This window comes from Rhinoderma darwinii, chromosome 3, assembly GCF_050947455.1.
Source record: "Rhinoderma darwinii isolate aRhiDar2 chromosome 3, aRhiDar2.hap1, whole genome shotgun sequence".
Classification (NCBI taxonomy): domain Eukaryota; kingdom Metazoa; phylum Chordata; class Amphibia; order Anura; family Rhinodermatidae; genus Rhinoderma; species Rhinoderma darwinii.
The window spans coordinates 133,131,086-133,157,940 of record NC_134689.1 but is presented as its reverse complement, the minus strand read 5'-3'; the positions used below and the strand labels follow the sequence as shown (position 1 = coordinate 133,157,940).

At 39.2% G+C, this 26,855-nt stretch overlaps 1 protein-coding gene across 1 annotated transcript in view; it reads right to left on the bottom strand.

Moving 5' to 3' along the window:
• The window catches only part of LOC142750387 (dynein axonemal heavy chain 3-like), a 1,255,980-nt gene that overhangs the window by 1,052,729 nt on the left and 176,396 nt on the right, over nucleotides 1–26,855 (bottom strand). Inside the window, exons 3-4 of the mRNA XM_075859390.1 lie at nucleotides 24,184–24,263; nucleotides 22,364–22,481 (exon numbers count right to left, since the gene is read on the bottom strand). Of these exons, the coding sequence (XP_075715505.1) occupies nucleotides 22,364–22,481; nucleotides 24,184–24,263 (198 nt within the window). The remainder of the gene's footprint in view (nucleotides 1–22,363; nucleotides 22,482–24,183; nucleotides 24,264–26,855) is intronic.

Below are 26,855 nucleotides of genomic sequence, written 5' to 3'. Positions count from 1 at the left end.
TGTGCATTAAAACCCCACAATTTGAGCTGGACATCTGAACGGACACTATTAGTGCTGTAGGACCTCCCTGCTCCGTTCTCCGTCATCCCTGAAGCTTTGTCCTCTGCCGCTGCATTGAACGCTGCAAGTCATGTTTCACTAGCCTAAAAAAAAGGATGATATTCTAAGATATATATCTTAATTCTGCAACACTGTAGGGCAAGAGAGGATTGCTGGGTGCTCAAGTGTAATGTGGTTTCTGACATTAGAACTAGAGTCATGTGATCAATCTTGGTGGCCTACCTATTTCAGCCTCTGCACAAAAAAAATATCCCGGAGCTGCAAGAATCAGAAAAAGAGTAAGGGGTCTCCAAGTCGAGCGTAATACTTGTTCGTGTGCTGTGCGTTGAAATCACTCATAGCGCACTGACTCATGCAATTCAATGGGGGCATTCACACATGCGTTGTTTTTCACGCAGCGTGTGTCTGTTGCATGAAACTGTCCTATAATGGGGCGTTTTCACTCCCGCATCTGTGTGCTGTCCGTGTTTCATGCATCAGTTACATAGAAAAGCAGAGAATTTTTTTTTTTAAATAAAATGCTTGCACTATTGTGAAAAACACATGCCACACGAAAAGCACACTGATCCCAATACACAATGCACATGGGCAAACGTCTCAATGTAGCCTAAGGAGTCCATAGTGGAAGGCAAGCTGCATACAGTAGGCAAGCATTTAAAAATGCATTAATGATGTGGGAGTTTTGGAAAAAAAAACACTGGGAAGTGGGAAAACACTTGTATTAATATTATTTGTCTATTGTTGACCAACTTCGATGGGCTGTTCTGTTCAACACCTTCAGTGATAATATGAAAAAAAAAAGTCAATCCACAACTGAATGTTATTTGGGTGCAAAAAAGTCTCTGGTTTTGATAAGTATTATTAAATAAAGTGTCAAATGATGTAATTCAAGCCAAAATAAAACTTGTAAAGACCAATTGTGTCTGTCTGCGTAGTAGTTCCGAGACTGCTGATACCATGATGTGCTATCCACAGCCTTTCTTATAACAGACTTCGCTGGGTAGCAAATATAGATTTTTTTATTTAAATTCACTATTCTGATAAGCCATGAAACGCTCCAGTGCTCCCCAGATATTTAACACTATGGCATCTGTTAGTTCTATATGACAAAGCAGAGATGGAATAACATACTAACTAGACCACAAGAATACCAATACTGTCAGCCAGGGCTGAGGTAATTAGTTCATTATGTGTTCAAGGCAGAAATTATTGCCCATTGGTCAGTGAAATGTCTCTGCTCACAGATTCACTACTAAGGAGTCATTATTCATGGTTGTATATAGACAACTGCATCACCTTATTATCTGTACCCTGACCCTTCTCTACTGACTGACTTATTTTTTCCTTGTTGACCACCCAACCGCCTGATTACCTTGTTTTATGTTTGTACCGTGCAGCCAATTCTTTAACCCCAATACTACCATTTGTGAATGCTATCTTGCTAATAGTAATGTAGAAACTCACTGGAGCCTGGAAGCATATACAAAAGGTCTTTAGGTGTTCATATAGAGCAGATGACCTATTAGGGTATTTCCCAAGTCATAAAGAAATTGATCGGCAATCAATAAAGACAAGCAATAACACATAGGACTATTGTTTCGAGCGAAGAGAACCAAATGAGTTATTAGACTCCCTCTGCTGAAGCCTGCGCTTGCTGAGTCCTGAGCAGTGGTTCTCATAGGCCACTCGACAATCAGTAATTTTGGGCACATGTGTGAAGAGAGTTATTTCCTGTACAGATTTCTAAGTGGCTTATGACAACTCCCTGCCTGGAAAAAAAAAACAGAGGGAGCTTCAGCAGAGGCTTGCAACAGGATAAGTGGTGGATCACAGTATAAGTGGTGAACAGGTATATAAAACCTTGGGAGAGGGTAGGGCATTTCAATTCTGGACAAAAATAGAATTTTCAGTTTTTGCCAACTCAAACTATAATTTCAACAAACTTTGCGTAAATTAATAGTACAAGTGAATATATAAAAACAACCTAAAATATCTTATTAAAGCAAAATGCCTTTTTCTTTACTCACCGGGTACTTCTCTCCCCTCCTGAAATGATCATTCATTCTCAAAATCCATCTTGAGAGATAAGACTGATTATTGGCTCACCGAGGGAGCAGGTTACAGTTGCTCTATAGAGAGGGGAGGAGAGGAGAGAGCAGGAGCAAAGTGAGAGGGACACATAGAGACTTTGCTGCAGCTTCTAGTAAGTGTTATAATTGACCCCAGTGCTTGATTCAAAGCTACGCTGTTCAGTAGCACTGCTTTGTAATGTACTCTATGTTGTGGTTTCTGAGGGTGTGCTACAAAGAGATTAGAGAGCAGGATGTTCTCTTCTCTATGTATGCTTTTTATGGGACATGATAGCAAGTTAGGCTCCATCCACTAGCTCAGGAAAATGAAAATTAGAGATATATAGCCTGTAGAGGGGAAAACTGATGAAAAATGCATGATACAAGTCATATACTGGCCACAAATTATGTTATTCCTCATGCATGCACACATATGACAGCTTATTCTGAAAAGACGCCTGAAAGGTTAGGTACGCTTTATGTACATTAATTACATTTAACACATTCAAATGGTAGACAAGAGGATGGATTAACAATGAAAACTTCTAAATATTAAGATCCAGACAAGATCAAACCATATTGAGAACCGTAGAATATCGCTGTAAATTAAACAATAACAATTAATGATAAAAAATATTTGATACATTTAACTAACTCCATAAACAAAGAACAACTGATTCTAAAAACAGAAAAAGAAAAGCTTAAATGTTATGATTACTATTTTATTGCAGTTAAAAAACATAAAATAATAATAATGTGTAAAATGATGGCTTCACTAAAAAAATATTCTAATTACTGTAAATGTTTTGTATACAATTGTTTCTAAATGCATCTTATTGACCCTCAATGAACTTCCATGTTACATGGCATTCTAAGAGCCATAACTTTCTTGTTTTTATATTTGTATGAGGGCTGTTTTTTTGCAGGACAAGTTGTTTTCTTTAACCCTTTCATGACCAAGGGTCATTGATACCCCTGTGTCCAGGTCAAATTTAGTATTTCTGATATGAGCTTATTTAAACGATAATATCTTTGCAAACGCCTTGAACATCACAACTATTTTTACTTCTTTTTTTTTTTTTTTTTACAGGATTTATGAGGCTTTCATTATCTAGATTAGTTTAATTAATTCCATGTTTCTCATTTTTATTATCAGCGGGCAAATCACGAAAATGTGAAAAAAACACCTTTTTGTAATTTTATATATATATATATATATATATATATATATATATATACACTACCGTTCAAAAGTTTGGGGTCACCCAGACAATTTTGTGTTTTCCATGAAAACTCACACTTATATTTATCAAATAAGTTGCAAAATGACTAGAAAATATAGTCAAGACATTGACAAGGTTGGAAATAATGATTTTTATTTGAAATAATAATTTTCTCCTTCAAACTTTGCTTTCGTCAAAGAATGCTCCATTTGCAGCCCTTTGGCATTCTAGCTGTTAATTTGCTGAGGTAATCGGGAGAAATTAAACCCCATGCTTCCAGAAGCCCCTCCCACAAGTTGGATTGGCTTGATGGGCACTTCTTGCGTACCATACGGTCAAGCTGCTCCCACAACAGCTCTATGGGGTTGAGATCTGGTGACTGCGCTGGCCACTCCATTACAGATAGAATACCAGCTGCCTGCTTCTTCCCTAAATAGTTCTTGCATCATTTGGAGGTGTGCTTTGGGTCATTGTCCTGTTGTAGGATGAAATTGGCTACAATCAAGCGCTGTCCACAGGGTATGGCATGGCGTTGCAAAATGGAGTGATAGCCTTCCTTATTCAAAATCCCTTTTACCTTGTACAAATCTCCCACTTTACCAGCACCAAAGCAACCCCAGACCATCACATTACCTCCACCATGCTTGACAGATGGCGTCAGGCACTCTTCCAGCATCTTTTCAGTTGTTCTGCGTCTCACAAATGTTCTTCTGTGTGATCCAAACACCTCAAACTTCGATTCGTCTGTCCATAACACTTTTTTCCAATCTTCCTCTGTCCAATGTCTGTGTGCTTTTTCCCATATTAATCTTTTCCTTTTATTAGCCAGTCTCAGATATGACTTTTTCTTTGCCACTCTGCCCTCAATGCCAGCATCCTGGAGTCGCCTCTTCACTGTAGACGTTGACCCTGGCGTTTTGCGGCTACTATTTAATGAAGCTGCCAGTTGAGGACCTGTGAGGCGTCTATTTCTCAAACTAGAGACTCTAATGTACTTGTCTTGTTGCTCAGTTGTGCAGCGGGGCCTCCCACTTCTCTTTCTACTTTGGTTAGAGCCTGTTTGTGCTGTCCTCTGAAGGGAGTAGTACACACCGTTGTAGGAAATCTTCAGTTTCTTGGCAATTTCTCGCATGGAATAGCCTTAATTTCTAAGAACAAGAATAGACTGTCGAGTTTCACATGAAAGCTCTCTTTTTCTAGCCATTTTGAGAGTTTAATCGAACCCACAAATGTAATGCTCCAGATTCTCAACTAGCTCAAAGGAAGGTCAGTTTTATAGCTCCTCTAAACAGCAAAACTGTTTACAGCGGTGCTAACATAATTACACAAGGGTTTTCAAGTGTTTTCTAATCATCTATTAGCCTTCTAACACAGTTAGCAAACACAATGTACCATTAGAACACTGGAGTGATGGTTGCTGGAAATGGGCCTCTATACATCTATGTAGATATTGCATTAAAAACCAGACGTTTGCAGCTAGAATAGTCATTTAGCACATTAACAATGTATAGAGTGTATTTCTGAATAATTGAATGTTATCTTCATTGAAAAAAACTGTGCTTTTCTTTCAAAAATAAGGAAATTTCTAAGTGACCCTAAACTTTTGAATGGCCCCATTGAGCAGGGCTGAAACGTTGCGCTTGTGGTGAATAAAGGATCCTTATTTTTCACTTTACTTTGGAGTGCTGACCTGTGTATTGGATTTGTCTGTGGATTTGTGACACTGGTCGTGTGTCTGAACAGGGACTTGCACCCCACACTGGAAGAACGGTGCTGCTTTTACTTTACTAGCTTATATATATATATATATATATATATATATATATATATATATATATAAACACTCACACTGTTGCAGCTCTGTAACAATCTGTCTTCTCTCTCCTGGATCGTTGTGAGGGGAGACTGAATAAGGCTGAGTTCACATGGAGCATATACACTGTGTAAAAGCACGCAGGGAATTCCGGGCGAAAAACCTCACCAAACTGTGGTGCAGTTTTTCAGCCAGAATGACCGCTGCGAAAAACTGCAGCACTTAGCCGGCCTCCTAGGATGATGTTTCATCCCAGTAGACCACTGCAGCCTTTGATTGAAGTGTCGTCCCAAGAGGCCGGCCCTCTGACATTAACCAGGCCGGCCTCCTAGGATGATGTTTCATCCCATGTGACCGCTGCTACAGCCTGTGATTGGCTGCAGCGGTTACATGGGATGAAACCTCATCCCAGGAGGTCGCCCTGGAGGAAGAAACACTGACTTCTGGATAAGTATAAGTTTTTTGTATTTTCTGAGTTGCGTTTTTTGCTGCGTAATCGCTGCAAACCAGCTGCAAAAAAACGCAACAACTTCTATTTGTTGTGGGTTTTACCTGTCCATTGAGTTCAATGGGGAAAACACACAACAAATAAGCAGCGTTTACGTAAATACAATTGACATGCAGCGGAATAAAATTCTGCACCGCAGGTCAATTTCTGAGCGTTTTTTCCTCTCAGTATTTACGCAGAGTGTGGATGAGATTTGTTTTATCTCATCCACATTGCTGCTACTGTATTTGCTGTGGATTTTCCTCAACTAATTCCTTTGTGGAAAATCTGCTGTATTTACGCAACATGTGAACTGACCTTAAGAGTTCAGAGCTGCCTGAAAACTTTGTTTAGCAAACAAACTCTTCTATGATCACAGATAACGAGCTTTACTGGCTCCATTATTTCTAGGCAGAAGCCGTAGACCAAGGGAGAAGGAGGTGGGAGGTGTCGGCACACGGGGGAGAGAGCCAGGGGACAGAAAAGTACATCACTGCCTCGGTGTGAGCAGCACTGTACTTACAAGCTTAGTTTCATTAAAAAAAGCACATGGTTGTTTTATGAAACTAAGTGGAAAAGGTGCCAGCACTTGTAGAGAGAGACCCAGCACATAGATTAGTGCAGAGCTGCTCACACTGAAGCAGCTCTGACCTGATTAAACCCCATTGCACACTGCCAACGTCTATATACGTGACAACTGCACCTAAGGGGTTAATGGCCCCATTTTGGTGTACATATAATTTATTAATTAACTATAATTTTACCATTGTATTTTGTTTTAATTTTTTTTATACTATTCACCATACAGTATTAGTCAGGGCCTAACAGGCACATAGCCATGGCAGGCCTGGGGACCTTTGTTAGGCCCCAGTTGCCATTACAACCCATCGGGGGCATCAATGGGACAGTGGGATGACAGCTGTATATTACAGCTCCCACCTGCTGCTAACATCGCTGGCACAGCTCCTGTGCCCACGCAATCACCGTACATTTATGCCATGGTACTTCCCGCTTGTGGCATAAATTTATCGCGTTGTGCAGGTTCTAGAATAGATACAATACCTCTGTTTCAGAATAATATTAAGCATTGCCTTGCCATAAGGGTTCCTTCACACTTGCATATAAAAATAAAAATAAAATACGGATGCGCAATACCAATAGTTTTTTTTACAATTTGTTGTTTTTACTATTTTTTGGTTGTTTTTGTAATGCTGCTAAAATATTGATTTTAATAAAAAACAATAAATACGTACATGTGAACTATGCAAAAACTGAACATTCATATTTTACATCAACCCATGGGCTAAAAACTATACCAATGTATATCTATTGGAACAGGCCACGTATTGAAAAAAAAGTCATGCACATTAAAAAATGCACATATATTTTTATATGGTTTTTTTGCGGAATCAATAGCGTAGTTGACTATGCTAGTGATTCCGCAAACAAAAAAAAGCGTAAACCTTATGGAAGCATTACTACTGAAATCAATGGTAATGCAAATGGAAAGCTATGATTTACGTTTGGTTTACATTCATGGGTTCCCCTGACAGAAAGGTCTGACGGAACTCATGAATGAAACCCCGACACAGATGTGAACGAAGCCTTAGCCATTTGAACTTACAAAGAATGTAACTTATATACAACAGAAGAAAGAGCAGCTGATGTAGTGCTGTTATTGCATCAATTAATATACTGAATTGGCTGAATGTCGATATGGTCCAAGCTAAATTAAATAAAATATATGTGCACAAGGCCCCGGGACCAGATGGGTTACACCCTAGAGTTCTTTAAGAGCTTAGTTCAGTTATTTCAGTCCCCCTCTTCATAATATTTAGAGATTCTCTAGTGACTGGTATAGTGCCAAGGAACTGGCGCAGGGCAAATGTGGTGTCTATTTTCAAAAAGGGCTCTAGGTCTTCCTCGGTCTAATTATAGACCAGTTAGCTTAACATCAATGGTGGGAAAAATGTTTGAGGGGCTATTGAGGGACTATATACAGGATTATGTGACAAAAAATAGTATTATAAGTGACAGCCAGCACGGTTTTACTAAGGACAGAAGTTGTCAAACCAGCCTGATTTGTTTTTATGAAGAGGTGAGCAGAAGCCTAGACAGAGAGGCCGCTGTGGATATAGTGTTTTTGGACTTTGCAAAGGCATTTGACACTGTCCCTCATACACGTCTAATGGGTAAATTAAGGACTATAGGTTTAGAAGGTATAGTTTGTAATTGGATTGAGAATTGGCTTAAGGACCGTATCCAAAGAGTTGTGGTCAATGACTTCTACTCTAAATGGTCCCCGGTTATAAGTGGTGTACCCCAGGGTTCCCTGCTGGGACCACTATTATTCAACTTATTTATTAATGATATAGAGGATGGGATTAATAGCACTATTTCTATTTTTGTCTATAGAAGATGTTAGTAAATTGCAGGGTGATTTGGACGCACTGAGTGTTTGCGTATCCACTTGGCAAATGAGGTTTAATGTAGATAGATGTAAAGTTATGCATCTGGGTACCAACAATCTGCATGCATCATATGTCCCAGGGGGAGCTATACTGTGGGAGTCACTTGTTGAGAAGGATCTGGGTGTACTTGTAGATCATAAACTATATAACAGCATGCAATGTCAATCAGCTGCTTCAGAGGCCAGCAAGATTTTGTTGTGTATTAAAAGAGGCATGGACTCGCGGGACAGGGATGTAATATTACCACTTTACAAAGCATTAGTGCAGCCTCATCTAGAATATGCAGTTCAGTTTTGGGCTCCAGTTCATAGGATGCCCTGGAGTTAGAAAAAATACAAGGAAGAGCAACGAAACTAATAAGGGGCATGGAGAATCTAAGTTATGAGGAAAGATTAAAAGAATTAAACCTATTTAGCTTTGAAAAGAGATGACTAAGGGGGACATGATTGACTTATATAAATATATGAATGGCACATACAAAAAATATGGTGAAATCCTGTTCCATGTAAAACCCCCTTTCAATAAACAAGGGGGCACTCCCTCCGTCTGGAGAAAAAAAGGTTCGATCTGCAGAAGCGACAAGCCTTCTTTACTGTGAGAACTATGAATCTATGGAATAGCCTACCGCAGGAGCCGGTCACAGCAGGGACAGTAGATGGCTTTAAAAAGGGCTTAGATAAGTTCCTAGAACTAAAAAGTATTAGCTCCTATGTCAATGTGTAGAAATTTTTCCCCTCCGTTTTCCCATCCCTTGGTTGAACTTGATGGACATGTGTCTTTTTTCAAACGTACTAGGTAACTATGTAACTGGTGCACTAACTTATTGTTAATAAGAAAAAATATATACACAATATGAACAAAAGTATTGGGACACTTACACATTACACCTACAGGAGCTTTTAGGACATCTTTGCAGATAAAACAGTTTCCACTCTTCTGGGAATGCTTTCTACAAGATTTTGGGGTGTGTCTGTGGGAACTTTTGCCCATTCATCCAGAAGAGCATTTGTGAGGTCATTGAATAAATGTCCATTTGAGACAGCTACAGACTTCATAGGTTATTAGGGTGCATGTATTCACATGGGATGGTCTCTATTCCCAAATTTACAAAGTAGTAGTTGAGAAAGCAGCATCCTTTTTCAATGAATTTCTTTCATTGTGCTCATCATAATAATACAAAATATATTTTTGTTTCGACCTGTTACAGTGGTTGGGTCCTTTTCAAACAGTGTAACAGGTCAAAACATTGCTTCTATTTTTTGTACGATGCTGTTTTCTCAACTACTACTTTGAACATTTGTGAGGTCAGACACTGATGTTGGACGAGAGGGCTTGGCTCTCAATCTCTGTTCTAGTTCATACCACAGGTGTTCAAGGTCAGGGTTCTGTGCAGGCTAGTGGGTTTCCTAGACATTAAACTCACCCAACCCATGTCTTTATAGACCTTGCTTTGTGCACTGGGGCACAGTCATGCTGGAACAAGAAAAGGGCCTTCCCCAAACTGTTCCCACAAAGTTGGTAGCATACAATTGTCCAAAACGTCTTAGTATGCTGAAGCATTAAGATTTTCCTTCACTGGAACTAAGGGGCCTAGGCCAACCACAAAAACAATCCTTCTGCCACCAAATTCTGCCACCAAATTTTACAGTTGGCACAATGCAGTCAGGCAGGTAAAATTTTCCTGACATTCGCCAAACCCAGACTCTTCCATTAAACATCCAGAAAGAGAAGGGTGATTCTTCACTCCACAGAACAGGTTTCCACTGCTCCAGGGACCAGTAGTGGCGTGCTTTACACCACTCTATCCGACGCTTGGCATTGCACTTGGTTATGTAAGGCTTGAATACAGCTGTCCGGCCATGGAAACCCATGCCATGAAGCGCCCGGGATGCAGTTTGTTGGTGGATGTTAATGCCAGAGAGGGTTCGGAACTCTTCAGTTAATAATTCAACAGGGATTTGGCAACTTTTATGCACTATGCGCCTCAGAACTCGGCGACCCTGCTCCGTAACTTTACGTGCTCTGTAACTTTACGTGGTAGGCTACTTCATGTTGCTGAGTTGCTGTGTTTCCTAAACGCTTCCACTTTGCAATAATACTACTCACAGTTGATCATGGAATCTAGGAGGGAAGAAATTTCACAAACTGACTTGTTGCAAAGGTGGCATCCTATTAGAGTACTATCAATAGAAGGAATGCCTGCAGGCAGACGGAACCCTTTTTCATGATTGGTTGTTTTCTTGTCTTCTGAATCGCCTTTATTTATGTTTACCATAGCCTCTCTTAACAGAGCGGCTTTGTTCTGATATATTTTGTTCTACTTACCTTTACTCATTATTTCATTATTTTGATCACATATATTTTTTAATATGGCGGCCCTTATTATTTATTTTTTGTTATATATTAACACTTTTTATTATTATTATTTTTTCATTGCTGTATCTGTTCAGATGGGAGTTTGTGTGTGCGGTTTACTTCTAGTCACATAGACATATACTTACTACTATGCTAGAGTGGGGGCTATTCATTGTTCCCTGCACTAAGTTTAAAGGGACATCGAAGGCGTTTTGCGCACATCTGTTAAATTCTGCTTTACTCTGTTTTGTTCTGAGTTCTTTCCCTGCCCTACTGCGCGGGCACGCCGATCTTGAACTGTCCTGGCAGTCTTGGCTATGCGCCTTCTGCCAAACTATAGCGGGGAGCACTGATTGCTCCCTGCACTGAGTCCAGGATGACATCTACGGCGCTTGCGCCGATCTGTCATATCCTTGTTTCTCTCAGCATCCTTCTAAGTCCCTTTTTTGTCTTACTGCGCATGCGCGCAGTATCTGGACTGATCTGGCCGTTTCGGCTGTGCGCCTGCGCGGCCCGCCGTCTATCATTGGTCCTCTAATACGCCGTCTTCTATTGGTTGGTCAGTTCTTTCTGATGGTTGATGTGTTTTGCTCCGCTCTATTGGCGGGTTGTTTCTCTACCCGCCCCTTACTAACGTCATTCCACACTCCCATAAGAGGATCAGTTTTCTCGCCGCGCCGCCATTAGCTCCATGTACGCCTGAGGACGCTACCTGTTAGCGAAACATGTCGGGGGGCTCTAATTGTTTTAATTTCCTACCTTAGCCGAATATATTGTCTCTACCTAGTTATATGGTGTTTACTGCCTGATAGACTGACTTGCTGTATGTCAGTCAGCATTTACTCCTGGTTGTTGTAATACCTTGCTGGTTCCTCCAGCGAATTACTCCTACTTCGGCTTCTGGCAGTGATAGTTTTAAACTCATGTATGTGGTCTGTCTTTTGCTATATGTAGCTTAATAAAATTTATATGCTTTTTCTATTGCTATTGGGTGGTCAGGAAAAAGGGTTCCGTCTGCCTGCAGGCATTCCTTCTATTGATCATATATATTGTACCTGCTGACTACCCAGGGTCATAATTAGTTTTTCCCTATTAGAGTACTACGCCCGGATTCAGTGAGATCTTTAGAATGACCCATTCTTTCACAAATGTTCGTAAAGGCAGACTGCATGTCTAGGTGCTTGATTTTACACACCTGTGGCAATAAGACTGAACGAAACACCCAAATTCAATGATTAAGAGGTGTCTCAATACTTTTGTCTATATAGTGTATATACGGTATATACATATATCATCCCCCCAAAAAAAATTCAGTACTTCAATTCAAAAAGTAAAACTCCTATATTATATAGATTCAATACACACAGAGTGATCTATTTCTGGCATTTCTTTATTTTAATGTTGATGATTATGGCTAACCCAAAATTTAGTCTCTCAGAAAATTAGAAAATTATATAAGCCCATTTTCAAAAATGTATTTTAAAACGGAAATGTTGGCCTACTGAAAGGTATGTACAGTATATGCCCTCAATACTTGGTCGGGGCTCCTTATGCATGAATTACTGCATAAATGTGGCGTGGCATGGAGGCGATCAGTCTGTGGCACTGCTGAGGTGTTATGGAAGCCCAGGTTGCTTTGATAGCGGCCTTCAGCTCGTCTGCATTGTTGGGTCTGGTGTCTCATCTTCCTCTTGACAAAACCCCATAGATTTTCTATGGGGTTTAGGTCAGGCGAGTTTGCTGGCCAATCAAGCACAGTGATACTGTGGTTATTAAACCAGGTATTGGTACTTTTGGCAGTGTGGGCAGGTGCCAAGTCCTGCTGGAAAATGAAATCAGCATCTCCATAAAGCTTGTCAGCAGAGAGAAGCATCAAGTGTTCTAAACTTTCCTGGTAGACGACTGTGATAACTCTGGACTTGATATAACACAGTGGACCAACACCAGCAGATGACATGGCTCCCCAAACCATCACTGACTGTGGAAACTTCACACTGGACCGCAAACAACTTGGATTGAGTGCCTCTCCACTCTTCCTCCAGACTCTGGGACCTTGATTTCCAAATGAAATGCAAAATTTACTTTCATCTGAAAACAGGACTTTGGAACACTAATGATCACATTATGTAGGAGATAGGGCACTTATAATGTGGTGACAGAGCCTCTTTAAAGCCTAGCGACACTTCAGTTCCACCATGGTACTTTTTTTTTTACATGTGAACAGAGTATTTAAGACATGTGAACTAGTTACATCATTAATGATAATTAAAACATGAAAGTGACACAGTGCATACAATCATAGGAGTACATATACAGTACATCATAGATATGATCAATGTATAAAGTGCATAGCATTTATATAGTGCATATAACACAAGTGATTGTGTACACAACAGTGGTAAAAATATTAAAAACATTAATAGGTCATTGCTAACAATTGTGTACAACTGCAGTGGAGGAGAGACAGCCATTCACTCGCCAATTCATAGGGAATCATAGAGATCATGTGTAAAACACAGCCATGTCCAATGTAATGGCATTCTGAGAACTGAAGTGAGCATGTTCGGTTTAAAATATTTGAACATTTATATATATATAGGGATGAAAGGTTGTATTATTCTACATGAGTGAACTAATCACATCATGTGTATTCAAATTCCTGGAGTGCTGCCATCTTTTCTTCTATTTTGCGTGAATTGGATCCTAGATCAAGGTCATCATATTGACATTGCCTACTTTATTTTATTCAGCCTATTTAGGGGGAACACAGACAGCAGAGGGCCCCAGTGCAAAAAGCATTTGAGATCCATGTTCTCAAATAGCTTCTCATATAGTACCCCTTATGTCTCTCTAACAATGCATCAGAAATTGTGAGCCATGGAATTAATTTGTTCAGTCACTTACATGTAATCTCATAGACTATAGGAAACTGCTTAGGAAATGGAAGTGGATCTCCTTACATACTAATGTGCAACTCCACATGTTGCACATATATTATGTCCATCCCTGAATGTATTGTCTGCTTCAGACAATCCCTTTCTGTTAGTCCCTGCTCATTTATTAGACTGGTGCTCATTTGATCTTAATCTCCAAAACAAGTTTACTGCTCAACACTGGACTAGGAGCCAAATACATAGGTGTCAGCAATGGCCACTGCAGATAAGCTCCATGTAGTCACACTGTACAAATGGTAGTCAATGAGTTCTGCTCCTGTCACACTGACAAACTGAGACATTCACATGTGGATCTCGTATGTGATCTATCGTTATGATTAGTAGAGTAACCACATACTACAAAAATTTCGAAGCCAGAGTGACATGAGAAACCACTAGTGACAGATTGTTTCATCTGTACAATACATGTGCACATCCACTTTAATTACATTGTAAAAATTGTTATTATCTTTATACATACATATCAATAAAGGCTAATAGGTTATTTGTAAACCAAATCATTAGAAATAGACCCTAGTAGCAAGTGATTGGCTCCAAAGTCAGCTCGAAATGAAGTCTTCTAATAGACATTTGGAGCCCATTTTTGTGCCATAGCCTGGTTCCATCGGGGGATCCTTTGGTACTTTGGTGGGCCAGTCCGACCATGGAAGCCACTACATTATGATAGTGGTCTGAGGAGTTAACTGCTGTGGCTGCACCCGAAGATGTACACGAGTGTAGTTGTTGTTTATTTTAAATATAATCCCCTTATCCCAAAAATATATTTAATAAACAGACTTTATATTGTTCCTCCAAATATACTTTCAGTAAAATACACCAAACTTAAAATATGTGTATATGAACTTCAAAATATAATAGTAATAATAATATCTACAAATGATTCCTATAGTACTGCCTCGAGTAAAGCTGGATACTGAACTCTTCATATCATTTTAATTTTATAATTAGTAAAAATATTTTATATTCCTGATGGAACAATCTTTAGAAAATTAATGATCTGTAAGTCATTGTGTGTAATATTCTTTATATAGTGTTTTCCATTTGTTCAGAAATAGGAATTGTTACATATCTCCCTATCTAGACGACATAATTCGAGGAAGACTAGTTTTATTATGCATGTGCGTATATCCAACAGAGACTAAATATATTGATGTACTGAGGTACTGAGCTAGATAAGGGGGTGTTTAAAATTATGCATGTTTATGAGATACGAAGATAAACAAAATATGCCTATTTATTTTATACTATGCCAAATCTGATGGTACAAGCCACAACGGAGAATTGCTTTTCAGTTTTCAAATGCAATCTGCCTTAGGAGACACACACATGGGTAATTTTCTGCAGAAGTGCCAAATGCTATCTTTACATAAATTAGCAAGTTGGTAAATTAGCGTGCTTACTTTTTATTGAAATAAGACATAATAGCCTCGGTGTACTTATGGGTGCACTTTACATCACACACCTGTTCGCCTACTTGTTATACACAATCATTACAGCATCCTTTAGTTTATAAAACAATAGTGCAACACTATGGCACGCGGCATTTGGGAATATCCACCTAAGAAAATAGCAAACCAGGTGGGTTCACACAGGGACGCCAAGTGCATTACTGAAGGAGAGACATGAACTACCTATCAGGCTGGGACCATATGTAGATGTTTGCAGTGTGACAGCTGCAGTTTATAGAAGTCCATGGAGGGTAGCTAAAGTCATGAACATGTGACTTTCATTTCGAAGCATAGATGTATAATACAGCCGTAAAAACTGCAAAGCCAATAACTACTTTTAAACGCCACAACGTTTTCCATAAAAACCATATTCAGTTTTGTATTGTATTTTGACACAATGCTACAACAAAATGCATACTGTAAAAACACCTTAGGCTAGGTTCACATGATATTTGGCTATCCTGTTGAAATGTCCATTTGACTTTTTTTAATGTTTTCTAAAACATGTATCTGTTAACGGATCCATTGGCTTCAATGGGTTTTTGTCATGCCAAAAAGTTTTGTTTGTTTCCGTCAGGGTCCGTTTTTTACAGTACAGTCAAACAGAGACAGGTCCTATTTTCGGTCCTGTTGAACATCTGAATATTGAAGGATCCATTTTTCCTGTACAATGCAAGTCTATGGCAACAGGATGCTACAGGATGCTACAGGATACTTTCAGCCACACCATCCTGTATGACATTCTTTTTTTTTCCATAATAAAAAAAGGACATATGAACAGGATGCTCAAACACTATGTGAACCTAGCCTTATTTCATCTTTTAATTAATCATGTTTAAATGCTAATTGGTTATTGGGTTGTAGTCACACATGCCATTATGTAATGTAATGTAATTTTTTGCCACAATTTTTCCTAAATCTTTGTAAAAACTGCACTGTTTTAAGAAACCGCAGCATTATAGCAAAATAACCCTTCAAAAAGGCACATGTGAATGAACCCATGGATTAACTTTTAAAGTTGCGTTCATGAAGCCCTGTATTCTGTTCTATAAGGCTGTATGATGTGATTTTTGCCTGATATTTTGAAATGGCTTTTTTTAAACAGTATAGTAAAAGTTGCAAAACTGCATATGACACTGCCATGTGTGAATACATTATATTACGTTGGGTCGCAAGGTATTTAGTGCACCAGTATTTCTAGTTCAGTTTAAAAATGAACAAAATAATGACATGCCATTCAAAATGTATTTCAAAGCCTGTCTATCTATCTATCTATCTATCTATCTATCTATCTATCTATCTATCTATCTATCTATCTATCTATCTATCTATCTATCTCATATCTATCCAGGGGAGTTGCTAGGGTCTTAAAAGATCAGGGGCACAAGCCCCGAGACATATATTTACCCCCCCCGCCCCCTCGAAAAATAAATAAATTTTTTACATACATATCGGAGATAGCATATCTATAAGGCCTCATTTACATGAGCGTGTGCATTTTGCGCACGCAAAAAACGCAGCGTTTTGCGTGCGCAAAAGGCACTTGACAGCTCCGTGTGTCATCAGTGTATGATGCGCGGCTGCGTGATTTTCGTGCAGCCACCATCATAGAGATGAGGCTAGTCGAAGTCAGTCACTGTCCAGGGTGCTGAAAGAGTTAACTGATCGGCAGTAACTCTTTCAGCACCCTCGACAGTGAATTCCGATCACCATATCGAGTAACCTGTTTAAAAAAAAAGAGGTTCGTACTTACCGAGCACTTCCCGGCCGTTGCCTTGGTGAGGCGTCCTTGGTGACGAGCCTCTCTTGACATCTGGCCCCACCTCCCTGGATGACGCGGCAGTCCATGTGACCGCTGCAGCCTGTGCTTGGCTTGTGATTGGCCGCAGCTGTCACTTGGACTGAATTGTCATCCCGGGAGGTCAGACTGGAGGAAGAAGCCGGGAGTTATCGGTAAGTCAGAACTTTTTTTTTTTTTACACGTTCACGTATATTGGGATCGGAAGTCACTGTCCAGGGTGCTGAACCAGTTTAACTCTTTCAGCACCCTGGACAATGACTGTCTCCTGCCGGGTTTGGTCAAAACGAGCTCGGCCGAACCCGGTGAAGTTCGGTTCGCTCATCTCTAAGACACTCCGTTCGGATGTTTGTAAACAGAAAAGCACGTGGTGCTTTTCTGTTTACATTCAGTTTGACAGCTCTTGCGCGAATCACGCAGTTCGCACGGAAGTGCTTCCGTGCGACCTTCGTGGTTTTCACGCACCCATTGACTTCAATGGGTGCGCGATGCGCGAAAAACGCATGATTATAGAACATGTTGTGAGTTTTACGCAACGCACTCGCGCTGCGCAAAATTCACGCATTGTCTGCACTGCCCCATAGAGTAATATAGGTGTGTACGACACGCGTGAAAAGCACGCGCGTCGCACGCGCGTATATTACGCTCGTGTAAATGAGGCCTAAGACTAAGGCTCCTATAACTACACCGCTGGAGAGAATTAGATGCATTGTCTCATCAGACCGTATCATACATGATGGACTTAGATACATGGTCCCAGCAGACAGTATCACACATGATAGACTTAGGGCTCATTCAGACGAGCGTAATTCCCGCCCTTGTGCTGGGCGTTGATATCTATCTATCTATTTTTAAAAAAAACAGGCAGCACTCAAAAAGTTGTAGCAAAATTAGAAAAGGTGCTTTATTCCATCAATCCAATACAGCAACGTTTCAGCTCTTCAATAGAGCCTTTTTCAAGCTTGTATTGGATTGATGGAAGAAAGCACCTTTTCTAATTTTGCTACAACTTTTTGAGTGCTGCCTGTTTTTTAAAAAAATATATACCCTGGCGGGCTTGTACCCTCATTTTTATGAGACCTGGACTGTGCGGTTGACATTTTTTGTGTACCTATCTATCTATCTATCTATCTAATATGTATCTAATATCTATCTATCTATCTCTCTATCTATCTAATATCTGTAATAAATGGCAGGTAGGTTGGTGTGGGCGCACGCTATGGGCATCAGCCGAGAAAGGAGACGCCGGTAAGGCTTCAGTGTCCTGCGGTCGCGGCAAATGGTAAATTGGGAATGCCACCGGTCAGCAACCGCAGGCATTACAACATTTATCTATCTAATATGTACCTATCTAGTATTTATCTATCTAATATATATCTGTCTATATAATATTGATGTATCTATCAATTATCTATCAGCTATCTATCTATCTATCTATCTATCTATCTATCTTTACCTTTTCTTTTGAAGTAATATTACTTTAACTTTGGATTTTCTCCTGCTATGTCTTCAAGTATGAATGGAATATACAATTTTTTTTTCTATTCTTTATAACTATGTTTTACTGTTTTTAAACAATCCTTGTCAACACAAATTGCACTTTCACATAACATCCCTGACAATCCGCTGTTCTGGCACAAAATATTGGCCATATTAAATGTGTTTATTTCAGCAGGAGCAAATTGTTGAGTTTCTACTCGGAAGACACCCTGAAAATACATTGACTGACAGTGCAATATTGTTCTTCATCCACATTTCCACTTTACACTGCAGTAATTTTCTATTTTTAATAAAAACAAGACGATGAGTGTGATTTGTACACATTGTTACTAAGAAGTCTGCACTGTAAAACAGACTGTGCAGAGCATCAGACCCAAGGAAGTTTTGCCAAAACGAGCTTCAATAAACTTTTTGCAACTTTCGATTTAGTATAGCACACACTGAACTAGTGCTTGACTCTGCTAAAGACTGGGAAGATTTATGAGTTTAATTTATGATTTCTCCTCAGACGACTTTGAAATTTTAACATCTATGTGCAGCAATTCGCTTTACTACTCCTCAGCTTGCAATTATTTGTGTCTGCAAATATTGCCCTAGTCATTAACTGCATCTATTATTGATGAGCTTTGTCCTATTATCTGGCGCACTGAATAAAATCTACGATAATGTGGAATGAAGTATCTAAGAATAACAGTAAAATCTGAATAATGTAAAAGCGAGACATATACGGAAAATAAAGACACATCGAGCAGATAAAAATATCAAAAACAATTTAGAAGTACATTTACATGGATGCAAAGATTTTATGCAGACATAGTAAATTGTGTGTACTTCAAATTATAATATTACAACCTATTAAATGTGATGGGGAACAAGAAGTATTGAGAAACAATTTAGATTTAAGCATTTTTTACCTCACATTATTATATTTTTAGAGCATAACCTGTTCTTGTAATTAATTCATGGCCCTCTACCCCTACCAAGATGTTTAATGAAGATCTCTTACTGCTAAATTAACACAACTCACTTAAAGGTATAATAAATTAGCCTTCTCTAGTACCATGGAGTATTCCTGCATAATATTGTGAAAAAATTTCTAGGATCACTCGGCCACTGAGTTGGTGAATTTAATGTGGTAATTTCACTGACATTTCCTTAATAATACTAGTATATGGCAGTGTAAATGACCGAAAATGATAAGAAATTGTGACCCTCTGCCTCCTTCTCTTTACCATCTGCCCCCTTCGCATCACTCTCACCCCTCTTCCCTCTACACCTATCCAGTCAATTAATCAAGACCTCTTAATGCTAAATTAACTTCACATACTTAGAGGTAAAATAAATGACCCTTCTTTAAAACTATGGTGTATTGCGGCCTGATATATTGCACTATAGTCTGAAATCATTGCTAGGAATACTTGCCCACTCAATGTATGTAAAGCGAAAAAGTCACTGATTGTTTTCCTTACTAATATACGCATATGGCAGTGTATAGAACCTGAACTGGGAGCAAATTGCCACCGTTTTATATTTATACAAAATAGTAAGAAGTACTGCGGCACTCACCAAAACTTTCCATTTATTGACCAATCTATTTTAACGTTAAGAGGGAATTCATTAACTTTTCCACTACAGTTTTTCGGCAAAGAAAACTCGCAAAACAGCACAAAAGTCACAATTTCCAGAAACAATAGCTACTTTTGTGCCATTTGCACCACTTACGCCACTTTTCTAAAAGGTGGACAGAGCTTAGCCGAAGGGGGAAGGGACACCCGCGGCCAAACAAATGTATCATAATTTCCTTCAGAAACTGGCGTAAATTATTGTGCATATACAAACCAACTCATGACTGGCGTAGAGTTCACATTCTGGCACACGGATGGCCAGAGATGCATCTATGTAATGCCGCAGTCAGGAGTCGGCAAGCGCTGGACCCAGCCTCCTCCTCAAGAGATGCCCACGCTTGCGTCCACTCACCTCAGCCTGATCCCGTAGGGTGCGCACGCATGCTCGTGCCCGCTCTTAAAGGGGCAGCCCGCGCACCGGACATTGTGGACGAACTTTGACCCGTGAGTACCCTGAGCGTTGTTGTGTTCCCTAGTTTGTCTATGTGATGGCCTCCTAGTGTGTTACCTGTTCCAGTACCTGTACCTATACCTGTTCCAGTTCCTGCTCCTGTTCCTAGCAATCCATACATTCCTGGTCTAGTGCTTAGCTGTGCCGAAGTCGTGCCGTGCTGCATCCACGTCTGACCTGCTTCACCTCGTCTGACGCCCGCCTGCTACCTAGTCCCAGCCGAGCCTGCCCTGCTGCTGTCTGAGCTGCCACAGGTACCTATAGAACTATAGACTCTCACCTGCTGCCTGGTGGCCAGCTGCCTTACCGCTAAGGCGGTATGGCCCAGTGGGTCCACAGACCCTTCGTGACAATCTAATTTATTGAGAGGCATGTGCCTGTTCATAAATTAGCCGCATTTTACTCCAACTTACTTTATATTAAGACTGGCATATGAAAGGCCAGTCTTAATAAATTCCTCGACTAAAAGTATATCACGGGCTGAGGATCGTGAGAATATGGTTGAAAAAAATTGGTCAATAAAAGGACATAAAGTATCGGCAATTGCCACAGTATACTGTTTTGCAGAGCACCACGAAAAATAGGTCCACAGGTGGTTACTTCTTCAGGTGTATATAGTGAAGGTTGAAGTGTTGATCTCTTGTTTTTTATGTTTGTATCCTCTTAACAGTATAAACAAAAATCATAGTGTCTATATTGTTATGTATTCTATGCATAATTAGAATGTTTTCTGATGCATGAACAAATATATTTTTCAGCCTTCACAGAACATTACATGATATTTAATTCAATAGCTTTCATTTCAATGTTGAAGGAGTTATGTTCTGTATTGATCAGTAGGATTACTGATTAGAAAAGCTCCCAATAACTGTAAAACTACACAATGGGAGACTGTATTGACAGAATTGCACACTGGTTTCTATAAGTAACCACCCCCTGTCCTGTGTCCCATCCTCTTCCCGTGTACCCTGTCTTATCAAAGCTAGAAAAGGAGAACATTGTAGTGTATTATTCAGTGCCCCAAGTGTTCTATAAGACTAAAGCTGCTCAAACATATTTGATTAATGTTGGCAGATCCTACCAAAACCAGCAGGATCCGCCAATAATATAAATGTATATGGGGCCTCCAGATTGTTTTGCTAGGAAATAAGCTACTGCCAGAGCCCAGTCTGCATGTTTATGGAGAAGTTTGGGTATGTTTATGGGGAGGTGGTAATAGTTATTGGCTGAACAAGTATCACCAACAGCTATCTGACGTGTATGGCCTGCTTATGAGACCTTTAGTAGATTTTAATAATATGTTTTACTGTCGATATGAAATATAATTCTGTATATATATATATATATATATATATATATATATATATATATATATATATATATATATATATATATGCTACTATTGACTCAATAGCCCACAAATAACTCTAAAGACCATGTAATTATAGCTAAACCTTTTAATATCATTTTCTTTAATTGTAAAACAAAATTAAATGCCACTGAATTTAATACTCATTATTTCGGATGAAAAAAATAAAAAAAAAATCTTGAAAGTAGTAGCAATAGTAATAGATATTATTGAAGGTTATGCCTCCTGTGACTAAAAATAAATAGAATAATAAAAAAGAAAAGATAACATTTCTGTGTACCCAAAAGCAGGAGCAATTTCAAAAACTATACATGTGATTCTCAAACCTCTTATTACCAGACTATTGTATGCTTTGCGTTAAATTCATTGAAATGTTGTCCTTTATATGACAATATGACAGCTAAAATGGAAAAATATAGCATGCAATAAATATCACACTCAATCACATGTTTTACTCAAGAGGAAATCCTTCTTAAACCAATAGGGAAACCATTGATATTAAAGAGCTTTCAATTGGGTAACATCTCCCCATACTACCTCTGTTGAGTGCCACCTTTTTAGCCAATCTGTGCCACATCTCATTTATAACCAAGGCTTAAAGCATGCACAGTATAATTTTCATCTCATGCACCAGGCATTGGAATAGGGTACATGACATTTGAAACTAGTATCTTAGGAATCATCTTTCATTGAATTCACAGGATATCATTAAAAAAAAAGGACAACTAGATAGAACTTACTTTCTCTTTCTCATTTTATGCAATGCATTCTTTTTCTTGACAATCCGAAGATCCTGATAAGGAGGTTTCTGACATAACAATCCATCTGGATTCTCTCGCCGGCACAGAACTGAATGCTCTAAAAAGACAACAAATCATTATATCAGTTCATCCTATATAAATGGGGCCAGCCACTTATAACTACAGTAAAAGTGAGATTATCCTATTAGTTCTATAAATAATACATTATGTTCTGTATGTATTGACTTTTTACATAACATTACATACTGTAGAATTTTCATAGCTTGTCTAAAGGAACAAAAACATCAGTTCTCAGTTTTTCCTGGGAATGTAATATTGATGGCCTATGCATCAGATTGGTGGGGGGACTGACATATCCTTAGGATATTTGATCAGTGGAGGTCCAACTCCCTGCACCCCCACCAATCTGCTGTATGAAGAAGATACATTGCTCCTGTTAATTGTTTACTAAAGTACAGTACCATACAAGGTTGTGACTGTGCCAGGTACTGCAGCTCTTAGCAACTCAAGTGAGACTGAGCTGAAGTACCAGCAAACAACGTGTCCACCATCAGATATTGTAAGGACAGGCCAGTCCCATAAATCCCCTTCAGTGTTTATGTACATATTAGCATAAATGACAAAAAAAAATAATATATATTGTGTAGCTTTAGATGGATGGATAAATATAATACACTTAAAATTAAGCTAATAAACCATCACTATAAGGACTGACAATTAAATAATAAAACATACTTCCAGCTTAACTCTTTAATAATGTAGCTATTAAAGAGACTCTGTCACCACATTATAAGTGCCCTGTCTCCTATATAAGGAGATCGGCGCTGTAATATAGGTGACAGTAATGCTTTTTATTTAAAAAAACGATCTTTTTTCACAACGTTAGGAGCGATTTTGGTTTATGCTAATGAGCTTTCTTAATGCCCAAGTGGGCGTACTTTTACTTTCGACCAAGTGGGCGTTGTACAGAGGAGTGCATGACGCTGACCAATCGGCATCATGCACTCCTCTCCATTCATTTACACTGCACTAGCGATATAGTTATATCACTATGTGCAGCTACATACACAAGCCCTAACATTACTGCAGTGTCCTGATAATGAATACACATGACCATCCAGCCTGGACGTCATGTGTACTCAGAATCCTGACACTTCTGACTCTTTTCTGTGAGATTCCAGCAACGGATACGAAATCTCGTTTACCTCCGTGATCTCGCGAGATTTGGTTTCACTTGCCGTAATCTCACAAAAAAAGAGTCAGAAGTGTCAGGATTCTGAGTACACATGACGTCCAGGCTGGATTTCATGTGTATTCATTATCAGGACACTGTAGTAATGTTAGGGCTTGTGTATGTAGCTGCACATAGTGATATATCTATATCGCTAGTGCAGTGTAAATGAATGGAGAGGAGTGCATGATGCCGATTGGTCAGCGTCATGCACTCCTCTGTACAACGCCCACTTGGTCGAAAGTAAAAGTACGCCCACTTGGGCATTAAGAAAGCTCATTAGCATAAACCAAAATCGCTCCTAACATTGTGAAAAAAGATTGTTTTTTAAAATAAAAAGCATTACTGTCACCTACATTACAGTGCCGATCTCCTTATGTAGGAGATAGGGCACTTATAATGTGGTGACAGAGTCTCTTTAAATCTGTGTACATGTTACACACACACACACACACACACACAACACACACACACACACACACACACACACACACACACACACATTGATCAAAACTAGTGCAAATAATAAAAACAAAATCTCATATACATATTCTTGAAAAGCTCTTACCATTGATAGTGCTAAGTTTGTAGACAGAATGTGTTGAAAAGTCTCTGGCTGCAGGGCTGTAGTTGTTGGCAATGGAGTCACTATAAAGAATAATATAGATTTTTAGAGGAAATATTTCAGTTGATTTACCTATAAAATTTTAGACATATAGAAGAAGAATAAAGTGAATCTGCAAGCAAAAATTGAAAGTTTGATATTTACATGCTTCTCCCACCCCTTTTCTGGGATCCATTTTTTTTAAAGCTTCTCACGTTTGCTTTTCAGTAGCATGGTACCATATTACCTCAGATTTGTGTCATGGATCACAAAATTCTAAGGAAATATTGTAAGGCCTTATGCATACGGCAATTCTGAGTGCATGGCAGCAAATAACGTTGCATGAAGTACACTACATGTCATCAGTATTGCACTTCATGTCTGGCTTCCTTCAAACATCATGCTCTGCTTCGTAATACTGCATCTGCATATATTAAAACAATGAAATCCCATATGCGGGACATTTTTAACCCTTTAATGACCAGGCCATTTTGCACGTTAATGACCAAGGATTATTTTTGGGTTTTTCACGGTCGCATTCCAAGTGCATTACTTTTTTTTTATTCAGTCGACATAGCCGTATAAGGGCTTGTTTTTGCGGGACGAGTTGTATTTTGTAATTGCACCATTTTTGGATGCATATAATATATTGATTAACCTTTATTAACTTTATTTTAGCAGAGAATTGAAAATAAGCAGCTATTTCAGCATTGATTTTCACGTTATAAATTTACGCCATTTACTATGCAGCGTAAATAACATGTTAACTTTATTCTATGGGTCGGCACAATTAAGGGGATACCAAATATGTAAAGGTTTTATATGTTTTTCTACGTTTGCACAATAAAAAGCCTTTTAGAAAAAAATTACTTGTTTTTGCTTTGCCGCATTCCAAGAGCCGTAACTTTTTGATTTTTCCGCCAATGTGGCCGTATGTGGGCTTGATTTTTGCGAGCCAAAGTGTTTCCATTAGTACTATTTTGGGGTACATAGGACTTATAGAATAACTTTTATTTAATTTTTATGGGGGGAATGGGAGAAAAGAGAAAATGTTGTCCTTGTTTTTTGCGTTTGTTTTGGACACCGTTCATCCGGTGGTTTAATTAATGTGTTCATTTTATTGTTCAAGTCGTTACAATCACGGGGATACCATATATGTGTTATTTGTTTTTAAATTTTTACTAAATAAAACCACTTTTTGGGCAAAAAAAACATTTTTTTTATACCACAGCATTATTGCCTGTCAGTGTAAACTCTGGCATGGCCTAATAGGCATTTGCTGAAGGCAGACCTGGGGGCCTTTGTTAGGCCCCCGGCTGCCATGGAGACCCAACGTCGCCCCACGATTTCTTCGCGGGGGCACCGATGGGGTGATAGAGGGAGCTCCCTCCCTCTGTCAAACACATTAGATGTCGCTGCCGCTATTGACAGCAGCATCTAATGGGTTAAACTACCGGAATCGGAGCGTGCTTCTATTCCGGTAGTTGCGGCAGGAGCCAGGCTGTGTATAACAGCCGTGCTCCTGCTGCTGATCGAGTGGGTACACTGGCAGTAACCGCGCGATCAGAGGACGGATATATCCCTCCTTTTGCGGGAACTAGCACCTTCACAGGACGGATATATCCATCCTTCGTCGTAAAGGGGTTAAGCCAGCTTCCCAGTCCACTCAGAATTACTCACAATACCTTCCAGAAACACCCATGTTTGGTCTAATTTGTGTAAAAATAAAAGGGATATATTCATGTTGAAGCATGGTACAAATTTGTTTCCCACAGATTCCATCGTGTGTCTCTCTCTGTCAAATCAGAGGCATATGCAGGTACACTATGGGGCCATCCTGAATACCACCATGTGCATCACCTTGGTGGGTCCTGTAATATCTAGTGAGTGGGACATGGTATCATTCTGTGCAGATACTAATAGTGTTATGAATGGGACCTGTAGATGCGGGCAACAGCCAAAATCTTCTGCATTAGAGTTGCAAAATAGAGTAAATTATGTGTCACTATGCAGGAGCCACAGTTTAGATGACTCTTCAGGATACCCATTACTTAGCCCTTTTTTTCATTACTTCTAAGTCTTCTGTCGAAGGTATACATCGGGTCGATTTCCCAACTTATACAGTGCATTCTGAAAGTCTTCAGACCCTTTCACTTTTTTCACAATTTGTTATATTGTTAAAATAAATTTGTTTTACATTTTTCCCCTTTATTCTGCACTCATTACCCCATAATGACAAGTGGAAACAGAATTTTAGCATTTTTTGCAAATTTATTAAAGATGAAAAACTCAAATTTCGCATGGACATAATTATTTAGACCCTTTACTATGAGGCTTGAAATTTAGCTCTGGAGGCATCCCATTTCAATAGCTCATCTTTGAAATGTTTCTACACTTTGATAGGAGTCCATCTGTGTTAAATTAATTTGATTGTACATGATTTGGAAAGAAATACCCCTGTGTATATAAGGTTTCACCTGACAATGCATATCAAAGCTAAAACCAAGCCATGATGTGGAAAGAACTGCCTGTAGAGCCCAGAGACAGGATTGTGTGAAGGCACAGATCTGGAGATGAGTAAAAAAAAAATTCTGCTGCACTTAAAGTTCTCAAGTGCAAAGTGGCCTCCATAATTC